This window comes from Pseudonaja textilis, chromosome 2, assembly GCF_049901715.1.
Source record: "Pseudonaja textilis isolate UNSWEBS1 chromosome 2, rPseTex1.2, whole genome shotgun sequence".
Lineage (NCBI taxonomy): Eukaryota > Metazoa > Chordata > Lepidosauria > Squamata > Elapidae > Pseudonaja > Pseudonaja textilis.
In genome coordinates this window covers 104,348,972-104,370,430 of record NC_141991.1, presented here as the reverse complement: position 1 = coordinate 104,370,430, position 21,459 = coordinate 104,348,972, and the positions used below count along the sequence as shown (strand labels likewise).

General features: G+C 38.4%; 1 protein-coding gene across 1 annotated transcript in view; it reads left to right on the top strand.

Moving 5' to 3' along the window:
• Positions 1 to 11,810: 11,810 nt before the first annotated feature.
• Positions 11,811 to 21,459, top strand: part of GLP2R (glucagon like peptide 2 receptor) — a 37,122-nt gene continuing 27,473 nt past the window's right edge. Inside the window, exon 1 of the mRNA XM_026702096.2 lies at positions 11,811 to 12,324. Coding sequence (XP_026557881.1) covers positions 12,256 to 12,324 — 69 coding nt within the window. The 5' untranslated portion in view covers positions 11,811 to 12,255. The remainder of the gene's footprint in view (positions 12,325 to 21,459) is intronic.

Here is a 21,459-nt window from a genome sequence, read left to right as displayed (position 1 = left end):
AGAAATGGTATGGAATGGAATGAAATAATAACATGAAATCAGAACTCAGAAGGGAAGATTATAGTATATTAGGGGAGCATGAATTTGATTTATGTCTGTACAAAAAGATGTAACCCGGGGTTAAGCCGCTTTCCAAAAAGAAGTTTTATGTATTTATGTTTTGTGTTTTGTTTGTCTATGTTTGAATTAATAAAATTCTAGAAAAATGTTGGAAAAGAATAATGAAATTGTAAATAAGACAGATGGATACAATGAATATATAGAAATCAAGGCAAAAGAAATATAATTGAATAGAAGGAAAGGGAGAAATAGAGAGAAGTTGGGAAAAGATATGAAGTTGAATATACAAGATAAACATGCATATCAAATTGTGTTTGTATGGAAATGTGGAATTATGTGGAATTATGCTGTCTTTAAATAAGATGCTTTATTTGTTTTTTAGAAAAGATGTCTTATGTTTTTATATTTTACGTTTTGTTTGTCTGTGTATTGTTTTTAAAAATTAATAAAAAAAATTTTTTAAAAAGAAAAGAAGGGAAGATCATTCATTCACATGCACCACCCATACATCTGTGGAGACCTAGGAATATAATTAAGTCCCATGCAAACATGGGAATTAAAGAGTTCCTAACTAGATATTAGAGAGCCAATGTGAGGTAGTTCCCAACTGTGGCAATTTTAATATTTGACTCCCAACATTCTGAGAGTTGAAGACTACATATCTGAAAGCTGCCAAAGGAGAGGAATGTAATGATTAAGGCACCAAGCTCGTAATTGAGAAACTGTGAATTTTAGTGCTACCTTAGCAGAAAACCAATTGGGTGATCTTGGGCTAGCCACTCTCTCATCCTCAGGGCTGTCTTAATGCATGGGCTTGACGGGCACTTGCCCATGGGCCCCATGAACATAGGGGCCCCATACTAATCTGTTTGTGTTAAGCCTTCAATGCACCTTGTATCATATAAATGCAACAACATATTTATTACATATTTATATGTTGGAAGTGCCAATAAAATAAATACATGTTTAATTTAATTGACCATTTACATTTTTATTCCTGTGAGTAGTTGTTGTAGGGGCTCCAGTACACTGCTTTGCCCGGGGCCCCTAATGCTGTTAAGACGGCCCTGCTCATCCCAAGGAAGGAGGCAAGGAGAAACAACTTCTTGCCTAGAAAATTGCAGGGACTAGCCCAGGCAGTTGCCAAGTCAACACTGACTTGGTGCACAAAAACAAACAAACCAACAACAGCATTTTTTCCCCCTTCTCATCCATTTTCTCCTTAGTCAATACCTTGCCATCCACATGGACCATCGAGGGTCAGCCCTCCCCCACCAATCTTGGCTTCAAGGCTCAAAATAACTATAAAGTCAGTTAGACTTCTGCAGGTCAAGCATTCCCTTCTGCAAGGGAACTTCCAATTAAAGCTTTTCCTTAATCTGCATCTGTATCATAAAGAAGCAATCTTTTAGCAAGACACCTGAGCTGTGGGCTGAAAGTCTCTGGTTCAGATTCATTGCAGTACTAGCCTCACGGGTAAGGCAGGTAGTCCCAAAATCAAAATCTTGACAGACTTGAGTTTTGAGCCCTATCCAATAAGATGCTGTGCAGTGGTGAGAAAGGTAAGCTCCTGCACTTAGGTAGGAAAAACCAAAAGCACAGGTACAGAACAGCAATGGCTCAACAGTAGTAACTATGACAGGGATCTTAGTGTCCTAGTGAACAACAGTTAAATATGAGCCAGCAGTGTGCTGTAGCAGCAAAAAAAGTCAGTGCAATCCTAGGCTTCATCAGCAGAGAGATAGCATCAAGATCACAAGAAGTGATAGTACCACTCTATAATACACTTGTGAGGCCACACATGGAATGCTGCATCCATTCCGTTCACCATGATACAGAAAAAGATACTGATGCCCTAGAAAGTGTGCAGAGAAGAGCAACAAAGATGATAAGGAATGTGCAGGCTAAACTGTATGATGAACAATTGTGGGAATTAGATACGTCTAGCTTTACAAAGGAAAGGATTACAGGTGATGTCATAGCTGTCTTCCAGTACTTGAAATGTTGTCACAGACAAGAGGGGGTTGATTTATTTTCAAAAGTACCTGTGGACAAGAAGTAGTGGGTGGAAGAGAGAGATCCAAACTGGAACTAAGGAAACATTTCCCAACAGGAAGAACAACCTATCAACGGTTTAGCATACCTCTATCCTTGGAGGTCTTCAAGAAAAGATTGAAAAAACAACTGGGATATTAGCCACTATGCCATTCTAGGCCCTTGCCCACTGCCATATGACCTGGAGAGGAGGGTTTGCAAACAGCTCTATGCTTCATAATGCAACCAGACACAGCATAAGGGGACATACTCTCAACACACATAGAGAGGGTATCTAGAAGGAAGTACAAATGCTGTTTAGAGTTACTGTTGGTCAAGGAGTTGGACAAAATTCCAGAAGCTATAACCTGCATGCTTTCCTTGTCTTGTTTAATTCTAAGAGAGGAAGCCCATTAGGGAGGGTATAAGATGAACCCCATCTATTACAGTGGCATTTGCATTTTTGGCCTATGGAGAAAAATATTACATAACAAATGATGGAAAAAATGTGTTTTTTTAAAGGCTGCTAAGTGCAGCCTGAAAAGCCAAGCAGTTGCCTCCTGTCAAGAGTGCAAAAAGCATCCTGAACAAGCTAACCATCACCCAAGGATGGATCTCAGCCGGACAAATCAAAGCAGGCAATTATTTTTATTCATTGCTAATGCTACCAACTGCTAACTTAAGTGGAGGCTGGGGAGATAACACAAAAGGAGAAGACACCCCTGATTCTTAAAGCTCTGGAGGACTTTCCATCACTACCTTCCAGACGGTCAACTGATGTGCAGACAATTTCTTGAGAGATGCTAAATCAGACCTCTCTGCTCCTGAAAGATAGATCTGAAACTTGAAGAGGGACTTGGGATCAAGGTTTGACTTTGTTCCAGACATACACAGTTTATTTACATATCTACATTGTGCAAGCAGATGCATCAGTTAATTTATTTTAGACACGCTGGGGGAAGTACGTGCTGTCTCCCCAAAGAAATCAGTGAGATTCACTCCTATGTAATCATGTGCAGGAGTTTAGATTGCGGAACTGGAGGTAGGCAATTTCTGGGGGCTGAGACGCACACAGGAGATTTTGATCGTGTGTCTTCTCATAAAATAACTACTCTGGGAGAGGGATTGCCTATTGAGAAAATAGTTGTCAAAGGGCCATTGCCAATCACAACTCACTAATTTACCGGAGGGCAAATGAATGACACAGCTCCCTACCACTCCCTCCAAGACCCCAGGACTGATTTATTTCTTGGATTTATTTACCAAACATGTGTGTCACCCATACTCCATGACTCATGCTGGCTTGCAGCCTACTAAAATGCACTAAAAATATGCAGGAAAAATAAAACATTAAAACATTAAAACCTTAAAATAAAACATTAAAGTAATGATTAAAGCAATGATTATATATGCAACAATAAAAAATAGATACCCAAGAAGTAACAATTGCAATCATTTCATAAAGCTGTCTGGAAATGTTCAGCTTTTCAAAGCTCCCAGAAAGCCATCACTGAGAGGCTGCCTTATTTCCAGAGGAAGGAAATCTATTCTATGATCTAGACACAATAAGAGCAAAGCAGGACCTTGTAGCATCAGTCCCCTTCACCTTATAGAAATAGGGTGCTACAGACAGCTTTTTCTGGGAGGACTTCCTTTGTCAGGCTGAATCCCCTGGTGGTATACAGTCCTGGAAACATCTAGGTGCCGAGCCAGATAGGATTTCACAAGCAAGAACGAAGTGCTTGAACAGCATCTCATAGTCTATTGGCAATCAATGCAGGTCAAGCCAATTACATGTAATATGCTCAGAGCAGTTAGTGCCAGTCAATAAGCAGCCTGCTTCAGTTTGAACCAACTGCACTTTTCAAGGGATTGTTAGAGGCAGCTCCATGCAAAGTATCTATGGAGATTCTCAATTGTCCTGGTCATGGTTCTCCCAAAGGTGCTTTTCCAAAAGACAACTGGACTTTCTTGGGTTTTTCCCCTTGAAAATGTTTCGCTTCTCATCCAAGAAGCTTCTTCGGCTCTGAATTTCCTTACATGTAAGAACTGAAGAAGCTTCTTGGATGAGAAGCAAAATGTTTTCAAGGGGAAAAACAAAACAAAAGAAAGTCCAGTTACCTTTTGGAAAAAAAACTTTTAGGACTCCATGCAAAGGGAATTACAGAAATCTAATCAGATGGCGGTAGGCCATGAGACGTTGCAGCCAGATTCCCTGCCTCCACTCTTGGAAGTGGGAAGATATACCAGAGGAAGCTGGGAAAAGGCCTTTTGGTCATGGCCCCCTCTGCCCATCTAGCAGTAATTATGAGGCCAGGAGGACTCCTGATCTCAAGGGCAATGCAACCCCTTTGAGAGACATCAGTGGAGCTGGCCCAGAACCATGATGAACAAACAAACAGTAACCCAGGTCTTGTGTGGGTTTAGGTTTAACTTGTTTCATGTTTCATCCTATCTAGATTCCAGCAGTTTCTGGGCATGACTTTAGACAGCATCTTCAGTTGAGCCCAGAGTGGCTATGTAAAACTCAGCATCAGCAGCAGGAGTCAAAACTTAGGTAAACCTGAGCAACCTTCTGACAAATGCTGGACAAAATAGCCACTGAAACCAGGTGGGAATTTTTGCTGCTTATCTTTCCTTAAAAAGAAATTTACTAGTCTAAAAACAGCTGTTGGCTGACAATTGGCTAATGTAACATAGGAGAAGTAATGATGCTTTGCCTGTCACTGTATGTGAGATCAAACTTTTGATCAGACCCATGTTCAGTTCCTCAGTAAAAACATGGGCAACTGCTGTTAATGGTGACTTGGGATTAGAACAGGGCTGTCAAACTTGTGGCCCATGGTCCAAATGCCTCACGCACTGGCCACGCCCATGCCTGGTTTAGAGAAGGGAAAAAAGTCTGATATGTCACGTGACACCACTGTGATGACGTGAGTTTTACACCCCTGGGTTAGAACTTCTCACCAGTGAATAAACCAATATACACTCCTCAACTCACCTGGCACAAACTCCCCTAATGGGGTCAGCTCAGAAGAAGCCCCAGACAATTAATTTTAATTGGATCAGGAAATGATCCGATCATGTACAGAATGTACGCTAATCTCAACCAAATAGCTCAAAGTACACATTTCTAAAAGTACTCTGAAGTTCAGTAAATCTTAACGGATATAGAATGCACCAATAGCTAGGTTAACTAATTAACTCACCAACCAAAGCAACATAGTGCCAATGGTCTGTCTGTCTATCTGTATATCATCTATTTTTCTGTTTCCATACATACAGAAAAACATAACTTCATCAGCAGTAGCAATACTTCTCAGCAACAATAGTGTGCACACAAACACACACATTGCAAGATGTGCTTTTAAAACAGAGCACAACGCAATCCACCTGCAATCCACCTACATGAATTCTAACATTCTTCTAGCAAAGAGGTTTTTTTTCCAAACAGCCGTAATGTTGTATTTTTTTTCTGCTTGTGTTTAATTTTCAATTCTCTACTCCCACATCAACCTTTCCAATTTAAACTGATGGCAAACAGCACATTAAGAGTTGGTTTTTGCTGCTGTGTAGCACAGGCACAGCTGGAAAAATTTGGGGGGAGATGGTGGAAAAGAAAGTTGTTTACAAGTCACAAAATCGCTATCGTAATGCACAAATGTCAAAATATTTTCTATGTCCTTACTCAAAAATTCTTCCAAACAGAGTAGCTTCCTTAGAATTAAAAAAAAGCCCTTTTACAGATTCATGCATCTATCTCTATCGCTGCATATCATTCTTTTTCAAGCTTCCATTTTTCTCTATGGAAGTTGTTTGGGTGACTTTGATACAATCACTTTTTTTCAGCATAACCTATTCTACAGGGTTGTTGTGGTGGGGAAAAAAGTAAAGGAGGGAATGGTATAAGCCTTCTTGCAAAATGTGGCATTCTGTTTGGCCACTGTAGTTGTATTAGGGCTACGAGGTCTGTAAAAATCCCAGCAACACTGAAAAACTATTATTTTATGTATCTTTCTGCTGCCATTTAAGGATCATCCAAATGTTTGTGTGTAGGATTCTGTGTGCAGATTTTATTTTTCAAATGGACCATCTGGAAAATAGCAGTATAAGTGTCTTTTGTTTCTTTCTTGTCCGCTTTGGTCAGTTAACTAAGCTAAAAATAATCATGCAAAATGAAGGAATATAGGACAGAGGCAGTGGTGGGTTCCAATTTTTTTTACTATCGGTTCTGTGGGCGTGGCTTGATGGGCTCAGCAGGGGAAGGATACTGTAAACTCTCCAATCAGAGGTGTTTGCCAATTCTCCAAACTACTCAAAATTTCCACTACCGGTTCTCCACAACTGGTCAGAACCTGCTGAATGCCACCTCTGGAATATAGGACAGATCTCTGTTCCCTCCTCCCTGCTCTACGTGACATTAAAAGTAAATTCCCCCCATCGCCCATTTATAGCCTTGTAGGCAATGCTTTCATCAAGTCACTATTTAAAGGTTATGGAGATTTAAGAGACACCTGCCACAGAAGAAGAGAAAGCAGACAATGGTAGGTTGTACTGATGGAGACGTTACACAACTAAGTTTGGATGCACCAGTACTTTTGAGCATAATGCCACAAAGGTCATGTGCTGGGCCAATCTATCATTTTAACTGCTTATCAAGGGAAGTGGAGGAACACCTCAGTTTTCACTGTTTGTTCATCAGGCAGCAATTTGTTTACCTATTAAAGCTAACAAGGTAGAGATATTTTGCAAACCTGATTTTGGTTCACTTGAACAGGCTACTGAATATGTAACAGTGGTTTGAAAATGCTGATGCTGCAGCATTGGCTGAAAATAAGGGAGCTGTCAACTTGATCTGCCTCAGTAGCTCTATTTGCAGGAAATGCTTACCCATAGTTAAAATAATGATGGTTTACTCAACCTAAATTTGGGGATTATTCAACACCTTGAGCTATAAATCAGTGTGGCACAGCATGCAATCTAATGTTGTCTAGATTGTGATTAAGAATTGAGGCTACAAGATCCTGGCTACAAAAATCTTGAAGACCATTAATTGGGACCAGGAAGATACAGGAATATTTAACTCTTTTCTGTCATCCAATGTTGTCTAGATTGTTTCAGCCCAAATCAGGTGATCTTGTTCAGTGTGTCAGGCCAGAAATGACACAATTGGTTTAGTCAAAGGAGATTCAGTTAATCATGAGCCATCAATAGGCAACTTTGGCCTCCATAATTTATATAACTAAATGGTTCCAAAAAGGGATTGATGAGAGTCTTTCTATGATGGTTATGATACCTATAATTGATGGGAATTGTAGTTCTGTGTTTGAAGAGCAATAAATTGAAGCCAAAAATATACACCTGCTGGACTCTCTTCCAAACACTGCATCCCTCCACAAAACTCTATTCCATATATTAACATAGTTACTTGGATGTTAACAAAATTTTCTGCCTGGTTTGTGAAGCCAAATTTAGCTGGTCAGCTATTATATCATGCTAAGTCATAAGTTGTTTTAGCAAACCATAATCACTTCATTCATATACAACTCTAAGGCAAAATTATAATCAATAACTGCTCGTATTCGCAAATAATGCATGCTAAGACAGAATCAAATAAACCATGTTAGAGTTTACATAAACTCAGAAGCTAAAAATTCCAGTCTTGCTGAGGGTCCAAATTTATAGCCAAGGATCATCCACTGCCCTAGCCATAACGTAGTTTGCACTGCACGTGATATATGAACAAGGCTTCTGTGGATTATTCAGCCAAACATTCTTAAAACAAACGGCAGCTTCGTGCAATGTCTGAACTCAAGTACCGTATGACTTTAGCACAGAGGATACTTTTGTGTCTACGTGCTGGCATAAATAGGTTGCCATTACACTACACTTGATTAACTAAAACCTGGTATACTGGAGGATAGAGTGCCTATATACCTGATGCAACTTCTTGGCACATTTTTTTTCATCCTTCTCTAGTGTGCCTTTAAAAATTCTGTTACCTGATGCGGAGAACTCTAGCTAATTGCAATTCATGTTATGCTGGTACTTTGCTTTTTTTCCTATGACTTTTTATAATTATAAAATGCCCAGTGGTGTCACATAAGTCTCTTTTTCTATTCCCCTTCCATTCTTTCCAGTGCATAAAACTTGTTCATGGTCTTGTCCTTAATATAGACTCATTAAGATACTGTTTTCCTTAGGTGCTTTTTTAATTCAGTTACATTTCCCCCCTCCCCACCCTCAGTCATCATTGGGGCCAGATAAAAGAACTGTTTGAGTAAGTAGGGCTGATCAAATTGATCCCTCAGATCAAGTGTGTCAAACTGGTGGGCCAAGGGCTGGAGGTGTCACACGCAGGCCACACCTACCCCAGCTCCATGAAGGGAAAAAATGTTGTAATACATCACGTACGGCAACGTGACACTACGAGTTTGGCACCTGTGCCTCAGATCAACTTGCCCCCTAAGATTTCTGTAAAGGCAGTCGTTGTTGATTACTGTATCTCCTGAGAGAGACTTATTAACATCAAGAAAGACAAGTCATAGTCAGAAATATAGGAGCTAGAAGAGCCTAAGAAATGCAGGTGATGGATAGAAATATTTCCTCTATCAAACAAGCTAAAGGATCAAGCAAACTCTTTACGTGTGTAGTAGGAAAATATATAGGGCTGGATCTGAAAATGACCCACAAGGCTGAATTTGTTCTCTGTAGGATACTCTTAGAAATCTGGAGGAAACGGTTATTTGTTGTACTATATATGTAATCAGCCTTCATTTTTCATTCGACTGGCAACAGTAAGATAAAGACTCCTTGTTGAGTTTGATTCCTGGCGACACATTCATTTGTTTTTCTTGGCAACAGAACAGAAGTGGTTTGGTATTGACTTTCTTTGAGAGGTTCAAGGCTGGCTAGGTGTTGCAGCCTGTTGTGTATATATACGTAAATTAACTTTGTATCATCATAAAACATGACCTGTCTCCATTTACTTCTTTCTAAGGAGAGTGAGTTGCTTGGATACACACTGAACCCTCCTGAAATTATCCAGAGTGTAGGAAGTACAGGTGTTTACTTGTTCCAGATTTGCCTTTCAGAGATTGCCTTTATAGCCCATAGTGAATGCTGTCTCAGATTCCCTTCACCCAATGTATAGTTTGAATCAAGTGAAGGATGCAGCCCTTAAAATGTAGGCAAAGTGCCTCGTTCCTTTCTCAAAACGATGGGAAACTAAAGGTCAAAAGTGCTCCATTTTGGGAAGGTGAAATACTGGCTCACAAAGAGCTGCCCCCCTTTTGTTTCCCTCCCTTTCCCTTCAAGAAAGCATGGGGAGGTCCTACTTCAGGGCACTGCAATTCTCTTGAAATCAGTACTTCATGGCTGAGAAGTGAGTAGAAATGGTGGAGAAGGGCTGGTCTGATATCCCACAGACTGGGTGGTATAGTCTAGTTCTCCAGGTTTGACCAGTGGACTGGAGGTTCTCTATTCTTGCTACTAAGATCTGCTACTAAACAGATCTAGTTACTACTGAATACACACACACACACAAAAACTAAATTCAGTGAGAATTACTTAAAGTAGGTATTTTAAGGATTAAATTGTGAACCAGGAAAAATGCAAGAGGATATCCTGTAAATATTCAGGTACAGAACACAGGTATGGCCACCAGATAGAGGTGATAGCATTTTTAACCTAACAGTATCTGAAGGATATTCACCAAGCCTGCAGTTGTATGAAACATCACATATTGTATAATTGTGATCTTACCATTGACTTCCCAAGCTAGTCTGCATATTTTAAATGTAAGCAATGCTACCTACATAGCTGGTGGTGGGGGAAATACATCCATTCAATATTTTAAAGCTGTCGTTCGATTTTGAAAAATTAATTGTTCTAGAGGCACAGTAGGTTGTACAATATCAAGCAGGAAAGAAGAGAAACAAGACAAACTTAGTAGGGTTCCTCAACATGCTGCCATCCAGATGTGTCAGATTTCAACTCATGTAAACATCAGCCATTGGGGTCTTGCTTGTGAGCTGATAGTGATAGGATATTTGAACAGATTCAAGAAATTCCACCTTAGAAATTCAACTATCATTCCAACTTTACTGAAATGTCTTTGCTGACTCCTTTGTTCCTATTCTTTTTTATTTGAAGAATTTGATGAATTTGTTTCTCCTGATTTGCCACTCAATCTCTATTTTCAACTAATTCAGCTTAATTAATCAAAATCAATGCTAAAGTAGCTCCTAATTATTTCCGCCATCTTTTGGAGCAAAAAATTAAAGCTATGACACCTGTACTGGAGCACAACTTCTTTTAGTCTTGCTACAATTATATGGAAAACTAATAAATGATCTTGAATTCTCTGCAGGACTTTCTCCACTTCTGCATCCTCACTAAGCTTAAGGCTAGTTTTCACTATACCAAGTGAGAACAATAAACCAGTGGAAAGACTTGCCCTCAGAGGTTGTTGGAGCTCATCACTGGAGACTTTTAAGAAGAGACTGGACAACCATCTGTCTGAAATGTATAGGGTCTCCTCTTGAGCAAGGGGTTGGACTAGAAGACCTCCAAGGTCCCTTCTAACTCTGTTATTCTGTTATGCAGATCCATGTGAGTTGCAAATGTTGAAGTTTCTTCCAATGAATTCTGGAATGTCTTGGAGGTAAATTAATATCATGTTCTCTATCACGAGAGTGCTTGGATTCAATCTCAAATAAAAGCAATGAATTAATGTATTGCTTTGAGCTTCCTTAGCAAGTCTTTCACTTTTGGCCTGCAACAGGGTTTCTAGTCCTCCAGGTGCTGTAAGGAATTTAGAGCCTGGGCTATGCATTAAGGGACAGTATACTCTTGTGTCTAAATGAAATGCTGTAAAAATTACTATGTTCTCAAGTCAAGATCAAAATCTAACCAACAGCTCTCTAATTTCAAGTTGCCTGCCCTCCAAGGCCTGACCAGGGTTAAATTGACTTCGTTTTTACAATCAGCCAAACTTGGCTAGGTGCTATTACTGGGTGAGGCTTAAGACTTACACTTCGTAAATCTTGTCTCTCTGTCTACAAAGGAGTTGGGATCTTGTTGATTAACACAACCTGAGTTCAATGCTACAATATGGATGGATGGCCCTCTTTGTTGATAGAGTCAGCCATATATATTGTAGTATTCAGCTCATGTTGTGTGAACTATTATGACTCCAAATCCTTTTCTTGTTTGTTACTTTACAGAATCTGTGTGATGTAAATAAGCAAATATTGCCAGGGCATGGAAGAGGGGGAAAAAAAAATCCCTTGCTTTATCGATCTGATCATAACACACACAAGTCAATTAAATATAATCCTATGTTCTATTCCAGGTGTCCAGTCCAGCCTTAAGACTTGTGGTCTTCAACTTTCAGAATGACTGACTGGGAATCCTAGGAGTTGAAACCTACAAGTCTTAAAAGTTGCCAAAGTTGGACACCCCTGCTACTCCTTCAGCCCAAGGGGATGCAACCCCCCCACCACATAATTTCCTCTTGCTTTCCTTTACTAACATATTTCAAGTCCCTGACTAGCCACCTCGGGGACAGAGTTAAAGAACATTGCTCAGATGCCTGTGCCTTGGCAAGGGGCCAGGACAAGCCCTGGTCTGTTAGATTCCTGCAGAAAGAGGCGGGCTCTCTTTCTCTCCTCCCCTTGTTCACTTACTCTTCCACCTTTTAAGCAACTGTTTTCGAGAGACAGCCTCTTGGGTGACAAAAGTCAGAGACCATCCCAGCAAAACTTCCAACTCTGAGTGCTGTCTGATGCTTTTCTCACTCCTCATTGGCCAAGAAGAGAAAACCACAAAAAATAAATGTGCTTCTAAAGTTTACAGTAAACTCTCCCCAGCCTCTCCCTCCCCTCTTTCATTCTTTCAGAGAAGAAGTCAAAGGAAGTCTGATGCTAAGATGCCTGCAGGTTGTTGGAGCAATTTTGTAATCTGTTACCTTTAAAAGAACCAGGAAATATTTCAAGTGGGAGAAAGTCTGTGCCATACGATAGTGATACACATTTTATATTTTTTTATTGAGAAAAGAAGAGATCTGAAAACGCTCACAAGCAAAGAAGGCTTGAAGAGATCACTTTTGAAGTTTATCTTTTTGGATTAAGCTGGACACTCGCCCTTCTCTTCTTCGCCATGATCCAATGCTATGGGACCCGTCTCGGATCATTCCTTGCAATCACAATGTTGTTTCTACTCAGAGAGGTAAGAAAATATGTCACTTTCAGAATGATCAGTTTCAAATATGGAAATTCTACTGAACTTATTTTTCAGTATTTGCACTTGGTAGGATGTAGTCACAAGTAGTGCTTCTTTAATGGAACGGTATGAAATTTGCAGATGGTTACTTTTTTATGATTGGGCAAGGCTTGCCTAATAATCCCCCGATGTTTTTGCAAATTGGCTGTGGCTTTTCTTGTCAATTGCAATCAGAGTCAATATGATTCAGTTTTTCCATAACAGTTCATGTATTTGAGCTGGTCTGCTTCTTAAATGTTATTTATCTGCTCATTTCCCTTTTGTTTGTTTCAACAGTACCCATGCAAATCTTTTATATAACTGCTAAAGATAAGTAATTAGAATGCAAATATTTGATATTTCAGGTTCACAACTACAGTCTATGCAGTGATTCCCTTCCAGAGTCCCTTATAATCCAGCCATTTGTTCAGACTTTCCAAAATGCATAAATTCACAATCTTCTTTTTAATCCAGTAACTGTCTTTTTTCCCAGAACTATGCTTTTACTTAAAGACTTGATCCACCTCTATAAGTGTTGACTTATTCAGATTTAACATTCTGATTTAATTTTTAAATGTCTAAAAAGCTTTTCTTTTTCACCCTTAGAATGGATAATTCAGTTTATATGAAAGCCTGGATCGCAGTCAGATCTATGCCTAAAAGAAAAGATTTTGGGGTGGATGGTGCAACATCTTCCTCATGTTTAGAAAAGTGCTTATTGTAAAAGTTCCCTTCTTCCTTGAAACATGGTATTAATTAGACCTCAGTGGATTGAAAGTAAGGCAATCTGTTGAAGGTGGTTTGATGTAGTTCTCTGAATTTCTGTCCTGACAAGTGAACATAAGTATGGTAAACAGTGGCTGCCATGCCAGGCCAATTTGATATGTGGCATCACCTTCATAGCAAGAACCAAGATGTCTTTACACAGCAATACTTTATTGTTGGCATTGCTACATTGGCAACAGCTACTACCACCAAGTAGCAATGGCCTTGTTTTATTTCAGGCTTTGCTGTTCTCTTGTGATATTGTGCCAGTCAATTCTTTCTTTGTTCCTATGTGTTGTGATACACAGAGCACAGATCAAGTTATGCAGTAAAGTGGCTTAATACACACCTCATGGGATGAAAGCTATACCTTGAAGAGCTCAACTCAATTTGATACCATTAGCGCTGGGCTGATTTTTTGAGACTGATGCTCATATTGCTACATTTTTGCAATACATGCCAAACAACAGATGATTATTTAGCCTATTTGAATAAGTCATTTAAGACTTCAAAGAAAAGCCTGAAAAATGTTTTTTTTTAATGCATTTTGAGAAAAGATAACAAAAATCCTTTTGGGAGGGGCAGGTTGTCATCTATGATTGGGACTGCTGTTGCTAAGCCACATTTCCTATTCAGAAAAGAATTCATATTGCTTGCATTCACTGCTATTGTGTAGACGTGATGTTTAAAACTGGGACTGAGCTGTAGGCAAAATTTAGATTCTTCCATCCTGCATATATTTCTTCATCTAGCTTCAAAGAACTAATGTTTCCTTTTTTATTTTAGTAGGAGCTAAATACTAGGATCCAGATGCAGAAAGAAATTATTGATAATATTAGCATAGTTATCTTTTTATGTTCCAATTACTAGAGCATTCTTTTTAAAACAAATTTTTATCCCAAGACCATAACTCTTTCAAATCAGCAGGATACTTATTTATTTATAGAGCAATCCATGTATATAGATTTCTGAGTAAGACCAATCAGTACAAAACTAAATGAACAATAATGGAAAGCAAACATGGTTAACCCCACAGAACCATTTTGTGATATAAGATCCAAAAAGACTGAATCGTCAGATTTTATTTGAGGCTCAACCATCAGTAGGGATGTTCAAATGATATAAAATCCCATTTGAATTATTGGTTCAATTAACCCAGTCCAATTCAATTTGCCAATTTAAATTGCTTTGGAAAAACAATTAGAGTCAAATCCTGAATTCACTTTGTCAGAATGAATTGATTTGCGGCAAATTTTCAGGCACTTAGTTTATGTGCAGAAACAATCAAAATATTTGAAAGTGATTCAGATGCATCTGCTTTCATTTGACTTCTGACTCAATTTAGAAAGTTGATTTGAATTGTCTTGAGATTAAATTTCCAAATTAAAATATTTCTACAGACCTAAACATCAATGCCTGACAATGAAAAATAGAAGTCTGCAATAAAAAAATTCTTGTAGTTAGGTTAGGGTTAACAATATAACATATTGTTTTCAACAGGTAGGATAATGAAGTTACCCCCTTCCTCCATTCCATGCTGCTTTTCATTAGTGTATTCTCTTTTCATTTTCTCTGTGAGATTGGGATTAGGATACCCTACCTCAACCACTCTTCGCCTCCAGATATGTGGACTAAAGCTTCCAGAATATTTAGCAATTCGCATGCAGGCTAGTAATTCTGAGATTATAAACTCCCATCTTCAAAGGATGCCCTAGCCAAGAAGATTGGATTAAAAACATTTTGGAAGACTCCAGAAGTCCTTACAAATTTATAACATATCTATGCACTGTTTCAGACTAATATTTATAGTATTGTGTGTGCTTGGAAAATAATTTGGAAGAAGCGCTTGGAACACATCGCATCTTTCTGTTCTTTGTGGAAAAAAAAAACCTGATTTATTAAACCTAAGGCAATTCTTAAAGGGGTGCCAGCACCAGCAGCCTTTTTTCAGGCTCAAGTGAACACCTAGAAAAAGTTGGGTTACTTTAATGTGTAACATAACAGCTCAATAATGTAGTCATCTCAATCTGCCTTATTATAGCTTCTTGGTTACCTTTAAGGAAAATACCCCATCAATGTTCTAGATAAGAATTAATTGACTTTTCAAGAACAGTTGGAACAGCCAACTCAAGCTGTTTGAACAGTTTTGAACTACCTGAAATTCCAGTGATAAAAATGAATAAACGAGTATTCCTAGCCTGGTTACTGCTCTTTCAGAGAGATAACATTACTGTTAGCAGTTGTATAATTTATTTATATTCTACTTTATTCTACGCACTCAAGATGTCTTATGTGGGGATCTCTCTTTATTTTATGTCCACAAAAACAACCTGGATATACAACTTGAATCCAAAGTCATTGACTATGTTTTCATGATTAAGTGTGGACATGAATCTGGGTCTCTCTGATCCTAGACCAATGTCTTAACCTCTGCATCATAGCAGCTCTTTAGTTCCTGGAAATCTGGTGATTGTGGTATCTCATTGGGATTTAGTCTTAATTTATTGACTCCCATCTAGACCTGTGATCAATACCTGCAGAAGCTCATCTACTTCTTACATGCTTTAGGTCAAACTCCAGTCTGAATGAGATGCTATGGATGAAGTTCAGAGAGCAGAGGCTCGTCCAGTAGAAGTATTTGCTCTATCTTTTATATTTCAGAGTGAGAGAAAAAACCCAGGAAAACAATAATCTATATTTAACTGGGAATTAAATGGTGGGAATTTGTTATCTAACAGCACTAGTCCAGCTATACCATTGTAAGTGGGATAAGACTAAGTTTAATTGTATCTTAGCAATGCTGTTTATTTTGACACGTTGGAATGTACTGAATTCTAGCTGTTTTCCCTTTGCACATCCACTAAGAATTCTAGTTAAATGGCCATTAAAGGAATCAGGAGCATGCACAGTGTGAGTGGGTCAAAACTACAAGATTGCAAGAATGGTGTTGCAAGTGAAGATCCACTCCCCCCCCATTCTTTTTGTACATGTACCCTTTAAGGAGCCCTGAAAACAGAAAAATAATGGCACAAATAGGTGATGACATGGTTAGCTTGAATACGACACCGAGCATATTACATGAATAAAAAACATCTTGGGCGATTCACCATAATACAGTGCAATTATGCATGGGTCTGTATGTTGGGTGAACACAGCCTGAGAAAGGCGCATGGGAGAAGAATAGAACAGCTACAAGCAAGCAGAACTGTTCAATCTGCATTGCTTGGATTATTAAGGGAGGCTTATATACATTTGCAAAAGTTTGCACACTGGGTCTTCCCCCTTTCAGTGGAGCAGAAGGCTCCCAGCAGTTACGTGTGGCCCCATTTAAGGGTTTATGCAAGGATCATAGTTACCCCATAACCTTGAGTTGGTAAAGCTTAATGAATGTAGGCTGTTGAATGGGCGGGGGGGAGTCTCTGTATGAAGTTCAAAGTTGGAGGATCTTGAAAAGAGAAGAGGGAAGGCTGTATGATTATTCTATCTAATTGTTTTACTCAATTGCATCTATTAATCTAAGGAAAATTGAAAAGTTTACTTTTCTTGATATTTTTGTTTGCCATTCCGATGGTCCTTGTTTGTCTAATACAGAAACAATCTTAAGTCAAACATGGCGTATTGTTCCAGAATGCCATCTGGAATTTCTCCTGTAACTTTTGGTTTGTGGCTGAGCTGGGAGATGAGATCACCACACTTTTCTTCCCCACTCACCAGCCCCATCCTCAGAGAACAAGAGGCAAATTCAGCAACCTGGTGGCTGCGTTAACATAGCCATAGTTGACCATAGCTTCCTGGGACTGAGTCATAAACCAACCACACAGATTAGAGTTGAATAACATCTTGGGCTACTTGAGGATGGTGTCTTCTGGTTCGGTGTGCTGTATAAATAGAGCCTCTTAAAGATAGCTTCAATAATTTTAATTTTTTTCCCTTGATTGAAAACAAATAAATTTATTTATCAGGAGACCGCCTTAAAGGGTCCCTGCACACACCTGCATAAAGGAAAAGCAACTGAGGGCATGATGTGGGGAATACTTTGGGCAAGTTGACCAGCAGAGAAAAGAGCTAAAAGTCCACGCTTCTAAGCAGGGTATTTGCTCTGAACTGAAACTGCCACTGTTACATTTTGAAAAAATAAATAAATCAAAAGCCGTTGGTGAAGGGGGAAAAAAAACTACAAATGACTGATGAACATAACATAGCATGTGCAATAAGCTGAAGTCCATGACTAACAGCATTTTTTGTTTTCCTTTTAAGGTCCCCACTGTTTATTTTAAAGCCAAATTGTGCCTTAAGTTAAGTGCATTTTTTTTAAAAAAAACCACACACAGCAATGCACATGCATAACCTCCATTCCTCTAAGATAAGGTTCATTGACCAACAAAACTCTAGTAATTGCTTACATTGGGAAGGAAGAACGGAAGGAGTAGGAAGAATCCAAGTGACTCCAGCCTCTAGAGGAGGATTTCTTTCTCACGGCTCATGTAAATAATTGTGTACCATCGCCTACATAATTGCTGTTGATGAACAATGGATCCCATCCATTGACTGACCCTGTTTATCATCTTCAACTAATAATAAGCCAGAAGAGATGCAGAAGAGACTGGAATCCTTCTTTGACTAGAGACATGTTTCTGCCTCCTTCATCTCCCTCAGATGGGATGTCAGAAAAATGAACATAAATAGCAGCAAAGGGGTGAGAAGTTCATGATAACAAGCTTGGAGAATGTTTGCAAGGGGAAAAAAATGGGAAAGAGATGTGACTTTTGTTGTAATTGAGTTGATAAGTCATGCCCGACTCTTCATGATCCCATGGACCATAGCACTCCAGGCTCCTCTGTCTTCCACTGTCTCCTGGAGTTTGATGAAATTTTTTTTCTAAATAAAGTTTTTTTTATTTTTAAACACAAACATCTCCATCTTCCATTTTATATACATACAGTGTGTCAGTTGGTTACGTATCTTTTGTGCTATACTTTTGTAGTCATTTACTCACAATTTATATCAGTCTTCACATTGTCAAACTAACATATGTTTATATATTTATCAGTTATTAATCATCCATGATGAAACTATTTATTCCATCGTCTTATACGAGATGTTCCAAGTTTTATCTTAAAATTTATGTTATACTTTCAACCAGTGGGATACATCTACATTATGTTTTATATCAATCTGTTAGATTTCTATCACAAAATTATCTACTCTATTATATTATACCATGCCTTTCTATCCAACCATTGATAAAACAAATCCCATATCATATAAAATTTCTTATCTTCTTGTTCTCTAATTTCAAATGTCAGTTTACTCATTTCAGCACAGTCCATGTGTGGATTTTAGTCCAATATTTCTTTGCATCTGAACATGTCCACCACATATGGTAATATGAACCAGGTATCTGATGACATTTCCAGCATTTATCCAATTTATTCTTAAACATTCTCACAAGTCTCATCGGTGCTAAGTGCCACATGTAAAACATCTTATACAAATTTTCTTTATATGCAGTTGACATTATCATTTTATAATTTTGAGACCACAATTTTTGCCATTTTTCCAAATCAATCCCATGTCCAAAATTTTTCCCTCAGGCAATCATCATTTCTTCAACTTGCTCCTCCTCCAATTTAAATTCTAATAGATGTCCATAAAGTTTTTTAATTACCTTTTCGAGTTTGATGAAATTCTTGTTCATTGCGTCCATGGCACCATCCCACCATCTTATCCTCTGCCATCCCCTTCTCCTTTCGGCTCTCCCAACATCAAGGGCTTTTCTGATTAGCCCTCTCTTCTCATTTGGTGGCCAAAGTACTTGAGCTTCAGCTTCAACTTTCAAAGAACAGTAATTCTCATAAAGAGTTTCACAGGCAGTTGAGGAACAGAGATTTCTGTCTTGCTGAAGCAAAGGCAGGCATTTGCTCATATTTCTTGCCAGCATGTGGGATTTTGGCCAAGTTGCTAACAACTGACACAATGGCAAGAGCATTAACTCAGCCAAGTGACAAATGGCTCTTCTCTGGAATGGTTTTCTATATGGGCAGTCACTAAAGACAGCTTAGAAGCTTTGGCTTCTGTTCCGAAGGCTGACTTGAAAACTTGGGCCTCCGTCAAGAAGCAACTAATCTTTCATTTTTGGTTAATATAGGATGCAAATTTCTGTGGATAATTCTAGCTCCTATATTGATATTGTGAAGTAATTCCAATGATGTATGAAATCAAATTGATGGTCATGTCTGTTTTTAATGGCAGATCAAAACTATTCTGTTCTTCCAGGCTTCAAAAGTTTCTAATTTTTGTCCCCGCAGTACAGTATGCTTTGTGGTACTTTAAATTTTTGGAGTCATGTATTTTTATGCAGGATTGATGTTATATTGGGTTTTTATTCTAAATTCATTATCTTTTAATGATACTCTTTAAATAACATTACAAATGTCTACAACCATCTGTTAAAATAAATAGCAGTGTAATCCAGAATCTGATGAAGGAGAAATCTTGCTTAATTAACAGAAAAGTGCCATGTTGACAAGAGGCTTTAATGTTGATATCTTCCTGCCAACTTGCAGGTTTTGACATCTTCTCAAAATGGTCAGTTTGTGACCCCCAATGGCCTGCTTGTAAATGGCCAGTTTTCTCAATAAAGGGAAAGAAGAAGTGGAGTCTGTCAAAAATCTGGGTTGATCCTTTATTCATAAATTATCTCAGTTTAAGTAGTAGGCAATGGACTGGCTAAGTCTGTTTATGATACTCAATTATTCAGGTAGTAAAAACAAGGTAAAATTATGAGGTACTCTAGAAAAGTTTCTTTAAACTGGGTGAATTTAGTTGAGTAGTCAAATGGCAAATTCAATTCAAGTTTAAAGTAATGCACACTGGAGTAAAAAATACCTATTATACATATATGCTCTTGAGATCAGAGATGTCTGTAACAAATCAAGAAGCTCTTGGACTCATCTCAATGTGCAGCAACTGTTAAAAAAGGCAAATTCTGTGCTGGAGATCATTAGGAAAGGCAATAAAAATCAAATAGCTAACACTGCATTGCCCCCCCCCCCCCGCCCCCGAGAGAGAGAAAAGTGTGAGAGAGCAAGACTTCTACATTTGGATATAATGAAGCTGGAAAACTATATGGGGGGCTCAAATACCTTCCTTATGAGAAAAGGGACAAACATGGAATACATTTGAAACTTGAATGGTGACTGAGAAACATGATCAAGAATGTAGAAAATCACTCAAGGCATAGAGGAAGTATGCAGAACACTTTTCTCTGAATCTCGAAGTGGGACAAAGGTTGTAGTGATCATTTATCCATATGCCGTTGTTTAAAACCAGAGGTTATAGCAGGCAGACTCAGACAACAAACAACATAAATGGAGGAGTTTTGACTACAAGCATCACATCTGCAAAATCATTACTGTCACAAACCACAGATTATATATTGTGTCATAAACAACCAGTTTCCATTCTTTCTATTAAGTGGACATTTATGTCACACCATGATTTAATCATTTTCCATGTCAACAGCACAAACAGTGAAGTATCAGAAATAAGTATGGTCCCTCAAATCAATCTATTTGATGTTACGCTTCATTCTGTTTTAAAATTAGAGCCTTGGTTTGTATGTTATGTATCCACTAATCTTCATGTCTACTTTTCAGACTTAAGTCGGTTTAAAAATATAATAGTTTCTCATCCTGGAAATGCCAATGCACTGCCCAGGAGAGCATTCATATTTCCTTAGTTCAGTGTTTCTTGAACCTTTTTTTATTATTGCCACCCTAAGGAGCGTTTTCCTAATTATTTCAATGAAATTTGAGTTTCATAGATGTGCAATATTTTATCTATACCTATGCTTTATATGATGACTGCTATCAAGTCTGTGCCAAATCCTACACTCCATGATGCTATGCCTCCAATTTGGTCCTTGAGATCTTCCAAGAGGGCATCCATTGCCAGAATAACTGAATTCAACAACTTGCTGCTTGATATCCTCTTTTTCTCTTTCCTTTTTCCTTTCCCAGTATTAGTGCCTTTTCATTATATCTCCTGATATAATGTGTCCATAGTAGGATAATTTAAGCTTGGTTATTTGTGGCTTGAGTGAGAAACTGTGGGTTGATTGTTTTTGATGAACCATTTGTTTGTTTTCCTGGATGTCTATAGTATTCTCAGGAGTCTTCTCCAACTTTAAAGTTCAAAGGCACCAATACTCTTCCTATCTGTTTCTTCAAAGTTTTCACTTCCATAGAGTTTGCACTATTTTGATCTTTGTAGCTATAGACCCATCACAGCATCTCTTCCAAGCACTTCATGTCGGTTTTACCAAGTGTAATCTCC